We start from the raw sequence: 13,158 nt of genomic DNA on the forward strand, positions 1-13,158 counted from the left end.
CTTTCTGTAGAACTTAGAGCCGCGGCCCTCAGATGTTAGTCTGGAGCCCTGTGATCTTAAAATAAAACTGCACCATAATTTCTGTACGCTTAATCTATTTATCATCAAAGCATTTGTCTGTAATAGTTATTTAGGGGGAAAATGTGAAGGTGTGCCCCTAAATTTTCTGCTTGCGCTCCTAAAATTTTAAGTCAGGGGCTACAGCGCTCCTAATAAAAAAAGTTAGTCTGGAGCCCTGTACCTACCTTTCATATCTATCCATCCATCTATCTATCTTAATCTTAAGTGTCTCATGTACCTTTTTATTAATTACATAACTTTTATGATTGACTATTCTCACCATGAAGAATCCCTGCTGCTGACACGGCATTTAAACAATAATAAATGAATAAATAATCATTTTTCCTCTCGGTCTCCCCAGCCGTCGGGTCTGAGTGGCCCTCGGCGTTCAGGTCAGGGTCAGCGCGGGAAAGAGCCGCGTAAGATCATCGCTAGCGTGTCCCTGACGGAGGACGTGCAGCTCAACAAAGCAGAGAAGGCCTGGAAGCCGTCGGTGAAGCGCAGCACACACACTCGAGTGGACGAGGACGACCCCGACTTCATGAACACGCAGGAGCTGTTCAAGCGTGTGCGCAGTGTGTTGAACAAACTCACCCCGCAGATGTTCCAGCCGCTCATGAAGCAAGTGACCGAGCTCACCATCGACACGGAGGAGCGCCTGAAAGGAGTCATCGACCTCATCTTCGAGAAGGCCATCTCAGAGCCCAACTTCTCCGTCGCCTACGCCAACATGTGCCGTTGCCTTATGGGGGTGAGTGAGTGTGTGAGCAAATTCATGATCGCAGTGCCAATATATCGGTCGATGTGCAGTAGTCAGCATCTGAAGTGGATCAAAATCTTTCATCAAAGTTATACATGAATTTTCAGCAATACCCGTTCTTGTCTTGTAAAGTTTTTTCACCCACTTCAAATGTTGACTACTATATGTTAAAATAGTCCATGTGACTCCAGTGGTTCAACCTTAATGTTGTGAAGCGACAAGAATACTTTTTTTGTGAGCAAAAATACATTAGGAATGCACGATATATCGGCCAATATGTTCATTTTTAATATTATCGTTATCGGCCTGATAAGAAAATTTGGCTGAAATATTAAAGCCGATAAATAATGTATTATTTCCTCCAGCTGAGACGCTTCAGATGCGCACTGTTCAACATGATGGTTTTGAATTGCTTGAAATATGATTGGAATCACTTCATGAAATTGATATTTGATACTTCATTGATATTGATGTTCTCGGCATGATCCAAGGGATCTATCAAGACCAGTCTCATGACAGCAGGCTAAACTAATCAAAATCTATTTAGTTTTTATTCAGTTCAATTCACATTTATTTGTATAGCGTTTTTCACAATACACATCATTTGAAAGCAGCTTCACAGAAAACGTGTGCCGTTGCCTTATGGGGGTGAGTGTGTGTGTGATCAAAATCAATTCAATTCACATTTATTTGTATAGCGTTTTTCACAATACACATTGGCTACGTTTACATGCAACCAAATGATTGACGGCTCAACTCGATTGAGCTCGATCCGAATTAAATTTCGATCGGATTGAAAGGAGTGGTTTATTCCTTTTCTAATCCGATCGAGAGGACATGTAAACACTTGATCGGATTGAAAACTGAAACTGAAAGGACTGCGCATTTGCAATGACGTAGAAATAGCGTAATGACGTGAGGAGCGAGCTGTTATTCCTGTTGAGTAAAGTGTCTTATAAACGAGTGTCCCGTCATCCTATAATTCTCCTTTCCCTCAGCGGGACAACGTCCAACAAGTCCTTGTTTAGGACTCGCATCCACAGACGACTGGTTTTGGGCATTTTTACTGCCTGATAAATATAAGCAGCGGCACAATGGTTCAGTCTCCAAATTATGACCAGAAATGGATAAATATTAAGTCTGCTGTGAACATGTGATCATTAACACTGTTAAAACGAATAAAGAAGTGATGTAGGAGAATAGTTATTATGCACAAACAGCGGGAAACTCTATCTGTCTAGCTAAAAACTATCCCGATTTGAAGCTTGTAACATATGAACGCGCTCATTAACCTGATCAGATGTTTAGCATTCATGTAAACACATTTAAACACACTAAATGAATTCAGTCCGATTGAAACACAAGTTGTGCATGTAAAAATAGCCAATGTTTCAAAGTCCACATTAAAATTTAGAGTGATCTGTTATCAGAGGAAACTGTCTAAGTTATGCATTTCAGAAATGTACATATACTAAATCACATTGAAGTAATGAATACTTGTGTGTTAACAAATGATTGACATTTAGAAAAATGTAGCATTGGTGATCAAAGTGAAGATCACCGTAATTAGGGATGCTCGATATAAGAAAATATATATATTAAAGCTGATAAATAATGTATTATTTCCTTCAGCTGAGACACTTCAAATGCGCACTGTTCAACATGATGGTTGTGAATTGCTTGAAATATGATTGGAATCACTTCAAAAAAGGAAAAGTGCAACATGTGCGGCACAAGTCTGTCATATAGTCTATGTAAAATAATAATGAGAACATTATAAATGTGTGCTTGGAACATGGGTTTTAATGGTGAGACTTTTGTTTTTGTAATCAGGCTCTCAAAAATTTAATAAGAATTTGGATTTAGATTTATCGGTCAATATATCGGTTGTCGGCTTTCAAGTATAAAGAATTATCGGTTATCGGTATCAGGCAAAATGTTCATATCGGTGCGTCCCTAGCAGTGATGTGTCATGTGTCTGACCAGTGTGTGATCGCTAAAGCACATTCTTCAACTCTAGTTGTGTAAATGTGTGTTTTGTCTCTCTCGTCACAGCTGAAAGTTCCCACCACAGACAAACCTGGAGTGTCAGTGAATTTCAGGAAACTGCTGCTGAATCGCTGCCAGAAAGAGTTCGAGAAGGATAAAGATGATGATGAAACGTTCGAGAAGAAGCAGAAGGAGTTGGATGCTGCCACAGGGGTAGGAACAAAAAAATCCAAAATGCAAATTTTTCTAACGTTATAAATCATGTTGTAAAAGAACACAGCGCTGCACTTCACTGTAAAACACGCTTTGCATTTATTTGAATTAATTCTCAGCTTTTGCAACTGCATAATCGCCCTAAGCCATATCACGCTTTCGTGCAGTATTTTCCCACACTGCAGGGATGAATGCATACTTTGTCAGTATGACGAGTAACTTTAGACTACTGTTTGAAACATGATTTGCAATCATCATGATTTATATCAGGAAGACAGTATGCAAACTATTCTAAGACTGTGTTCGAAGTAGCATACTAGCATGCCAATATGACTTTTCCACAGTTTATAGCATGCATACTTCATACTATGGGAAGTTTCATTGTTATTATTTGATTAGACTATCTAATGTTAGGGCTTTTAAACATTTTTTTAAAGTATTTATCATTGCATATTGCACGGTTACACATTAAATGGACAATATCACACTCGTAGCTCTGATTCGGCCGTAGGTAATAACAGCATATGTGACCCCGGATCACATCACCAGTCTCGAGTCGCACGGCTATATCTGTGGCAATAGCCAACAATACATTGTATGGGTCAAAATTATCGATTTTTCTTTTATGCCAAAAATCATGAGGATATTAAGTAAAGATCATGTTCCATGAAGATATTTAGTAAATTTCCTACCGTAAATATATAAAACATGTATTTGCGTGAGTGAATGCTGCACAATCGCCAACATAAATGAACAACTTTAAAGGAGATTTTCTCTGTTTCGATTTTTTTGCTCCCTCAGATTCCAGATTTACAATAGTTGTGTCTCGACCAAATATTGTCCGATCATAACAAACCATACATCAATGGAAAGCTTATTTACTCAGCTTTTCAAAAAATTGATTCATGTGACTGGTTTTGTGGTCCAGGGTCACGTATCGCACGGCTACGAGTGTGACATTTTGTTTATACAACAGTTCGGCGGCACAAGGGAGTAAATAAATAAGGCATGATACGGCATATTACTTATAGAAAATAATATTTAATGAACAACAATATTTAAACACAATAGCAAATAAACACAAGCAAACAATTCAGTCAAATGTACAAAAGCAGCACTCTAGTACAGGATTTAAGTGAAATATACCCTAAATATAAAGTTATGAAACTTAATTTTCCCCTTAACCAAAATCGATTTGCTCTGGAACAAGTAATAGATTAATAAGACCAAAGATTGCCAGTTTGATATACCCCAAATTAATGATATCTCATGTTTAACCACTATCTACATAAAACATAAATGTCCTAGAGCTCGAACCTGCGAAAGCTTCTGAACAGATTGTAAAATAGGCACTATGTTTATATATGACTCGCATATTTGAGGTCTAAATAACTACATTCTCGCCAAAAAAAACTACATTTCGTGACACAACAGTAATTGTGATACAAACGGTGAAACGTTCCAGTTCTGATACTGTGTGAATATCGCACGGCTGGAAAAGGCTCTTAGCCAATCAGATTTGAGAACCAGAAAGAACAGTTAATAATATATACAAATACCAACAATAATATTCAAAAATACAATATTATGTCCGTATGCCATTCTAAATGTATGCGTGTATGTATGTTGCCCATGTCACATCGTTATACATAATGGTATTTATGATGACTTCACTTCCTGTCTCTACAGGAAGAGGTGAAGCAAAGGTTGAAGGAGGAGCTTGAGGACGCCAAAGACAAAGCCCGTCGACGATCACTAGGCAACATCAAGTTCATCGGCGAGTTGTTCAAGTTGAAGATGTTGACGGAGACCATCATGCACGACTGCATCGTGAAGCTGCTGAAGAACCACGACGAGGAGAGTCTGGAGTGTCTGTGCCGGCTGCTGTCCACCATCGGGAAGGACCTGGACTTCGAGAAGGCGAAGGTGAGCGTACACACGTGACGTCTAGGAGCGGACGAAAGACGTGTGTGTGTGTGTGTGTTGATATTGAGCTGTGTCTCTCTGTGTTATCAGCCCCGGATGGATCAATATTTCCACCAAATGGAGAAGATTATTAAGGAGCGGAAAACCTCTTCCAGAATCCGCTTCATGCTGCAGGACGTTATCGATTTACGACGGGTAAGAGTGTGTGTGTGTGTGTGTGTGTGTGTGTGTGTGAGTGTATGTGCAGCTGTCTGAGTGTGTGTGTGTAGGGCTGGGTATAGTTAAAAATAATTGACTTCGATACCGATTTCCGAACGATACTTTTTCGATACCAATTTGATGAAATGTTGCTTAAATAAATTTTAAATACTCTATAGCTAGTAGTGTCTAATGAAACAACCATTTGTATCTATTTATTCTATCTTTAACTCTGCATTACAGTTTAAATTACATTTAAATACGAGAAACGTGTTAAAAACATCCTATTCCGCACATGCGTGTCAAACATCAACCATGTATTGGATTAATCAAGTACATCATCAGGCTGCGATTCCCCCGAGGGGAAGTGCTTAGGGAAGTTCGCAAGTGTGTGTCTAAAAGTGGACTGGAACGCAGTGATGAGTGTGTGTGTGAGTGTGACATACACTGTCACACTTCTGCCATTTTCCCTTCCTTGAACAAACCAGAGCGCATGCTAGACTTTTTAAAGTTGTCTTTCAATCAGAATCCAGTATTTACTTAATTAATTAATAGTCTGTGGTGAACGATTCACTTTTTCCTGTTGCAGGATCAAACCTTGTGCGCAATAAAACCAGGAGCATGAATTAAAGTAAAAAGATTTCTGTGTGTGGTAGTCGTAGCTTTCTCTCAGTGTGTGTTCTTAGGAAACTCGCTCCATGTGTGTCACACACACACACCCAAGACAGTTTTAAGTTTCATTTCAGATGAAGCACAACTGAAGTTCAGAAAAGAGGGCGGGAATAAAAGAGTGACAGTGGAAACACAAGTACACGGATTATTTTCAGTGTGTTGTTGTCCATTACCACCCTTTTTTTTTTTACCATTTTTTCCTCTCAAACTTTAAAAAGATGGATTCACACTCACATTTATACTGGAGATTTCATGTAGTTCAGGTGCTTCAATGCTTCATTTAACCCTTTGCAAGACCTTCCCTTCATAAGTGCATCACTTTTGTTGTTGTTTTTACAAACTGATTGACGACTACCATTAGTGATCAGTGAAATCATGTTGCTGCACGTTACGTTGATAATAACCTGGAACATTTGTTTAAAGTCGACATGAAAGGGAAATCGTGCTAGTCTTTTCTTCTCTATTGTGCTGTATATATCCGAGTGAAACTGCTTCTCAAACAAGAACAAATGTGGGCGGGGCTTGGTTTTGTCTGTGGGGAATTGATTGGATGGTTGTGGTTTGCTATTGGTGGATCTCATGTGAGTGACAGGTTATTGCCCCGCCCTCATCATCAGAGACGAGAAGAGATGAGGGGAAGTTTTTCTGATTCAAGATTACCAGGAACATGATAAATCGGAGATAAATCGTTCAAAATAAATATTGTGATATTCCATAAAAAAAAAAAAAGTGTCCATTTTGATTTCATGGTGACTTTTAAGCATTTCTGTTTCTCAGAATAACTGGGTTCCTCGCAGAGGAGATCTGGGGCCGAAGACCATCGAGCAGATCCACAAGGAGGCGGAGCTTGAGGAGCACCGAGAGCAGGCCAAAGTTCAGCAGCAGCTAATGTCTAAGAAGGAGGGAAGAGGAGGAGAAGGAAGAGGAGGAGGAGGAGGAGGAGGTGGTGGTGGTGGAGGAGGGGCCATGGGGTCTCGCGGGGGGTCACACACACCTGGTTCCCGTGGCAACCAGGCACCTGATGACGGCTGGAACACGGTGCCCATTTCCACAAAGAACAGACCCATCGATCCCACCCGACTCAGCAAGATCACCAAGGTCTGATTACTAATTATTAGTAGTAGTAGTATTGTGAAGCCAACCAATGTCTGATTCATAATCAATCAAACTCTAATTATTATTATTATGAAGCCATCCCAGGTCTGATCCATAATCAATAAATAATTAAACTCAGATTACTTATTATTATTATTATTATTATTATTATTAAGTAATCTGAGTTTGATTATTTATTGATTTTGGATCAGACTTGGTTGTCCTATTATTATTATTATTATTATTATTATTATTATTATTATTATTATTATTATTATTATGAAGTCAGTCAAGGTCTGAGACTTTCAGTTTACATTTTAATTTTAGTATAATTTTTAGTTAGCTTATGTGCTTCGGTCATTTATATTATTCTTATTGATATATATATATATATATATCCATTTCAGTTTTAATTTTTATTTATTGCCAGTTTAAGTTTTTCAAGTGTTAATAGTTTAAGTTTTTGTTAACGATAATAAACCTGTATTATATTATTAATATAATTACATTATTTAATTTATATATTATACAAAATATATAATTGGTGAGTGAGGTAATAAAATTATTTATTTCAACTTCTAGATTGTAAATGTTTAAACTAAAACTTTGGGTTACTATTTTTTTATATTATGTAAATTATTTAAAGGTATTGCTTAAAATATTTATTTAAATGCACATTTGCTTGTTCATGTTTCTCTGATGGTCACATGACACACAGGTAAAAAAATATATTTTTGTCTTATATTTGTATTTTAAGTGTTTTATTTATATGTTTTTAGATTTTTTTTTTTTTGCATTTTAAATATTAGAACTTTACATGTTAGTGATTTAGTTAATTATTAGCTTTTCATCAACTCACGAAGCCCTTGCAGTTCCCTCACGAACACTCAGTATGAGCATTGAACACTAATGGTGTGTGTGTGTGTGTGTGTTGTAGCCGGGCGCTCTGGACTTCAATAATCAGCTTCTGGCCCCTGGAGGTAAAGGCACGTGGGGCAGTTGGGGCAAAGGCAGCAGCGGAGGCACTGGAGCCAAACCCAGCGAAGGCGGTCAGTGTGTTTCAGTGCACAGGACTTTATTACACACACGTCTTCAGCCATAATGTAACCCTTATCTGTTCGTTTACAGCCCAGGATTCTGGTCGTCCGAGCACTTTGAATCGCTTTTCAGCACTTCAGCAACCGTCCTCCTCTTCCTCATCCGCCAGCGTGGACTCTGACAGGAGGGTTCCTCACAGGTCAGATTACCATCATGTCATGCAATACGAGCGGTGTTGCACACACACAATCTCTTCTCTCTGTGCACTAAAAGCGAGGTTTGAAACCCATCACTCAAAATAGTGTTGTTTATAAGATTTTAAAGGGGTCATCGGATGCCCGTTTTCCACAAGTTGGTGTGATTCTTTTCTTTAGGGTCTTCATGTAAAGTTTGAAACACACTTTGGTTAAAATTCCTCAATGGTTGTGTAAAACAACTCTTTAAATAATAATGAGCAACTGCTCACCGTGAGACAAGACAACACAAGACACATAAAGTGATGCCTCGGTGGACAGTAGGGTGGAAATATGCTAATACAGGACATAATAATACAGGACATATGCTAATACAGGAAATATGCTAATATGGGAAATATCCTAATACGAGAATTATGCTAATACAGGAAATATGCTAATACAGGACATAATAATACAGGAAAAATGCTAATATGGGAAATATGTTAATACTAGAAATATGCTAATACAGGAAATATGCTAATATGGGAAATATGTTAATACTAGAAATATGCTAATACAGGAAATATGCTAATACGGCACAGTCCGTCAGTGGTTGTGGGCGGAGCATGAGCAATATGACATTATAGTGCTCAGAAAATCCAAACGGCCTGATTATTGAGTGTTTAGGCTTTGTGATTATTTTAAAAAAAGGAGAGAATGGATTTTCTTCATTGTATGGTGGTTTTGTCCACACACTGCAAAGACACATTTATATGCAAACACCATATAAAAGTGAATTTTGCATCCGATGACCCTTTTAAGAACATTGACACTCTTGTAATATAACACACATACTCATTTGTATTTGTAGTGTTTTACTAGATTTAGCATTTTTTTTATTTTACAAGATTCTTGTTGGATATAAGATTTCAACTGGAATTATTGCTTATGCTTGTTTTATGCGTATTGCTCATTTTAATATCTTTGAGAAAGATTTTAAAATGAGCAAATCAGAGACAGCTCTAGGGTTTTTCAACTGTGTTGAAAATCACATTTAATTTTAGAGTAAAAAAGGTCATTGTTATTGTGACTATATCTCACAGATTTTAATTTTGTTTCCAGAAATCTGTTTATTCTTTTGAAAGAAATGAATGCTGTTTATTCATCAAGGACACATTAAATTGATCGAAAGTGACCGTTATGAGTTTTGAGATGCAACTAAAGATTTATGTTTAAAATTAAATGCTCCACAATATGTTCGGCCAATAGTGAGCCTACGTGTTGTAACAACATGAGGGTGAGTAATTACTGACAGAATCTTCATTTTTGGGTGAACTAACCCTTTAAAATATTACCCATTTTCAATTTCACTTCAGTAAAAGTATCAAATTACTTGATTTTTATTATTTAGCCAGCACTAGCCAGAAGTAATAAGAGAGATTAGTGCAAACTATATAACATGTATTGATCAGCAAATAAGCTAACGTTTCTTTTTTTATCTTTGTTTTTTTACCATAACTTACACACTATAAAAACAATGAACTTATAGTATTCTATAAGTATACTAAAATAACTTACTGATAGTTCAAGTGTGCAAACAAGTGAAATAATATACTATATAATATTTTTTTTTTTAAAGAGGAAAAACTAAATTTGTGTAAATATGTGGCTATAAATGGTTTAGTATAAAAATACGATGTGCAGACATCACATGGGTCCAAACATACTAGTTTTATGTCATTTGTAACCACTACAACAGTAGGGAAGATGCATGCACTTTCTTACCTACTTGCCTACTAGCGCAGGATCAAGTTCCAGCGATCTCCCGGTTCTTGGCTCGTTTTGACCAGATCATTGAATCAATGAGTTGTTGATTCAGGAACAGCTGCCATCAGAATATATTCACGAATTAATCATTCAATGCGATTTGTGAACCAATTCAACAGGTTTGTTGGAAAGAATCAACTCGTTCATGAATCAGACATCCCTCTTGCATCTTAGGATGTTTACACAACAACCATGTCCTAAAACGGAAACGTTTTTCCTTTGCGTTTTTTGCATACAGACGTCAACGCTGTCAAAACGATCCCCGTTCACACAGAAAACGACTGAATCCGCTGTATTCTGCTTCCAGGCCAGTAGTTGGCGATGTCACTTTGGCACCTACAGACAGAATTTGTGTTTTTGTAGTTGCACACGGAGACAATAATGGTATCGTTTTCAAAAACTTTCCCTTACCAGTTTTCAAAGGTTTGTGTTTTTCAGGCCTCCAAAACGCAGTTGTTGTGTAAATTAACGGCCAAAACGCAAAAGGTTTTCTGGTTTTAGTTGGACTCTGTCATGTAAACGCCCCCTCAGAGGCCCTACATGTTTTAATGGAATATAGTGGAGTAAAAAAATATATTATGCTTTGGAATGTAGTGAAGTAAAAGTTTCCTAAAATAAAAATATTCTGATAAAGTACAGATACTTGGAAAATGTACTTTGTTACTCTCCACCTCGATACTTGTTAATCATACATGTGATATTAATTAACAGCATGTACTTACTGTAGGGGTAGAGTTTGGTTTTGGGTTAGTTGCATGTAATTATGCATGATTTACTCTCATTACTTTAGCAAAAAAAAGTGGTATGAAAAGTCAAGTCACCTTTATTTGTATAGCGCTTAGGCTAAATCTTGCTAACGTTTTCATTTCAAAGGTGTTCTGAGTAAATGATTTGTTGGTAACACTTCACTATAAGGTTTGATTTGTTAAAGGTGCCCTAGAATGTGAAATTGAATTTATCTTGGCATAGTTAAATAAGAGTTCAGTACATGGACATGACATACAGTGAGTCTCAAACACCATAGTTTTCTCTTTCTTATTTAAATCTCGTTTTTGAAAAACACCCCTGAAAAACAGGCGAATCTCCACATAACACCAACTGTGACGCAACAGTTGGGATCATTAATATGTACGCCTCTAAAAATTTGCAAATGCCAGCCCATGTTCAGTGCCAGGCGAAACTGCACAGCCGAATCATCGTAAGTTCTGCAGGTGAAGAAACAAGCGAGGATCATAGAGAAAATGGCAGATCTATCTATAATCTATCTATAATCGGATACCGCTACAGTTTAATTCGAAGTTGTTAGTTGCTCTGCCCATTTCACCGCGGACTGTTTTTCTAACCTGGAACAATATCAAGCAGGCTTCTCTCGGCGTCTCAAACGGACGAAGGGGGCAATTTCAAATAACGTTATATTCCCGCAAGCGGTAAGTAGTGATTTTATTAACGATAATTTACACTGTGTTATCTAGATCCAGCGCGATATAGTTTTTTCCTCGAGAGACATCGTGGCTTGCAGACGAGCGAACGAAGCATGGCAGTTGTTCAGTGTTTGGATGTAACTACAAATGAACACAAAAATATTTTTTTAGCTCCTTCATCCGAGCCTCTGGAGAACCAGTGGGTTATGTGAATTTCTGATGTGTAATTGTTCAAGTCCAGACAGATAATCTTTCTCTCAAAGTCGATCAACACTGTTTATGCATCAGTAAATCGCGTTGCAGTGATAAGATCTTCATTCACGCGATCAACAGGCTGTCATCTGCTCAATGCTGGAATAGATCTAAATACTTAAAAAAAATTATCATGATTCGTTAATCCCGATAGCTGTAATAGTAAAAACTTATAATCGCTGTAATAGTAAATGTTTTCCAGATAGCTCTACATGTAATGCCAGATATTTCATATGCAAGCATGTCAGCCAATCACAGCAGAGGGCGTTTACACTGAAGTCTCACAGCAGACACGCCCCTTCAAACAGAGTGTTCAGATCAGGGTATGAAATCAGGCTAGGAAATATGCCTTTTATTTCTAAATTATAACAAATTTTGATCTAATAAACATACTAACATTATAAGGGCACCCCAGGAAACATTATAAAATAATAAAATAATCCATTCTACAGCACCTTTAACATTAATGTATTAGGCTAACTAACATGAACTAACAATGAGCAATACATTTGTTACTGTATTTATTAATCTTTGTTAATGTTAGTTAATAAAAATACAGCTGTTCATTGTTTGTTTGTTCGTTACTTCAGAGTGCATTAACTTTTGTTAACAAATAGAACTTTTGATTTTAATAATGTATTAGTAAATGGTGGAATTAACATTAACAAAGTTTAATAAATGCTGTAGAAGTCCAGTTCATTATTAGTTCATGTTATCTAATCGAATCTTACTGTAAAATGTTACTGATTTGTTATACACCGATTTAGACGTCTCGTGAGTTCAGTGTTGGACAGATGAGTTGTTTTAACCATTCATTAAATTTTTTAACCATTCATTCATGCGCCCTGTCAAAGCGCAGCAGTCATCTACATCTACATCACTCATAATAAATCACAGTTACTGATCAAATAAGGACAAAATTTTCAATGTAGGAAAAACCCTGCACAAGTCAGAATCAGATTATGGATATGTAGCATTCAAACATTTCATCCAGTTCCTTTTGCTTGAAGATCGGATTCATCATGACGAAGCTGGTCATAGGACCGTCTTTGCTGAGGATCTGTGCCGATGGCTGTCGTATCGGCGAGGTCTTCAGGGGGATTGTCTAGTTGACAGGGATGCATTGTGGTCGTGTCTAGATGCAGGTCCACCTTCTGATCTGGATACGGACCGAATACAGCTGTCTACGGTAACCTCGGGATAAACAGAGAGACTAATATTAGTGCAGATGTCATTCTTCTTACGAGGCAACATGTAGATTGGTTATTATAGGAAGTTTTCCCGGTTCCGGTTGACCTAATTTTTGCAGCCTAAGAATCCTTTAACGGATGTGAATTATAGAAATGTGATAATGTGTATGTCAGGTTAAAAAGATGTGTTTTTAGTCTAAATTTAAACTGACAGAGTGTGTCTGCTTCCCGGACAATGTTAGGAAGACCGTTCCAGAGTTTAGGTGCTAAATAGGAGAAGGATCTACCGCCAGCAGTCGATTTTGATATTCTAGGTATTATCAACTGGCCAGAATTTTAAG

The 13,158-nt window shown here is 37.4% G+C and overlaps 1 protein-coding gene across 6 annotated transcripts in view; it reads left to right on the forward strand.

The window, feature by feature from the left end:
• eif4g1b (eukaryotic translation initiation factor 4 gamma, 1b) overlaps positions 1 to 13,158 on the forward strand; it is a 66,292-nt gene that overhangs the window by 41,595 nt on the left and 11,539 nt on the right. For all 6 annotated transcript variants that reach the window (XM_081370102.1, XM_081370099.1, XM_081370098.1 and 3 more), the window contains 7 exons: positions 422 to 811; positions 2,876 to 3,022; positions 4,712 to 4,948; positions 5,039 to 5,143; positions 6,596 to 6,916; positions 7,851 to 7,962; positions 8,042 to 8,150. In XM_081370102.1, coding sequence (XP_081226228.1) covers positions 422 to 811; positions 2,876 to 3,022; positions 4,712 to 4,948; positions 5,039 to 5,143; positions 6,596 to 6,916; positions 7,851 to 7,962; positions 8,042 to 8,150 — 1,421 coding nt within the window. The remainder of the gene's footprint in view (positions 1 to 421; positions 812 to 2,875; positions 3,023 to 4,711; positions 4,949 to 5,038; positions 5,144 to 6,595; positions 6,917 to 7,850; positions 7,963 to 8,041; positions 8,151 to 13,158) is intronic.

This window comes from Scardinius erythrophthalmus (assembly GCF_964197995.2).
Source record: "Scardinius erythrophthalmus genome assembly, chromosome: 7".
Taxonomy (NCBI): Eukaryota; Metazoa; Chordata; class Actinopteri; order Cypriniformes; family Leuciscidae; genus Scardinius; species Scardinius erythrophthalmus.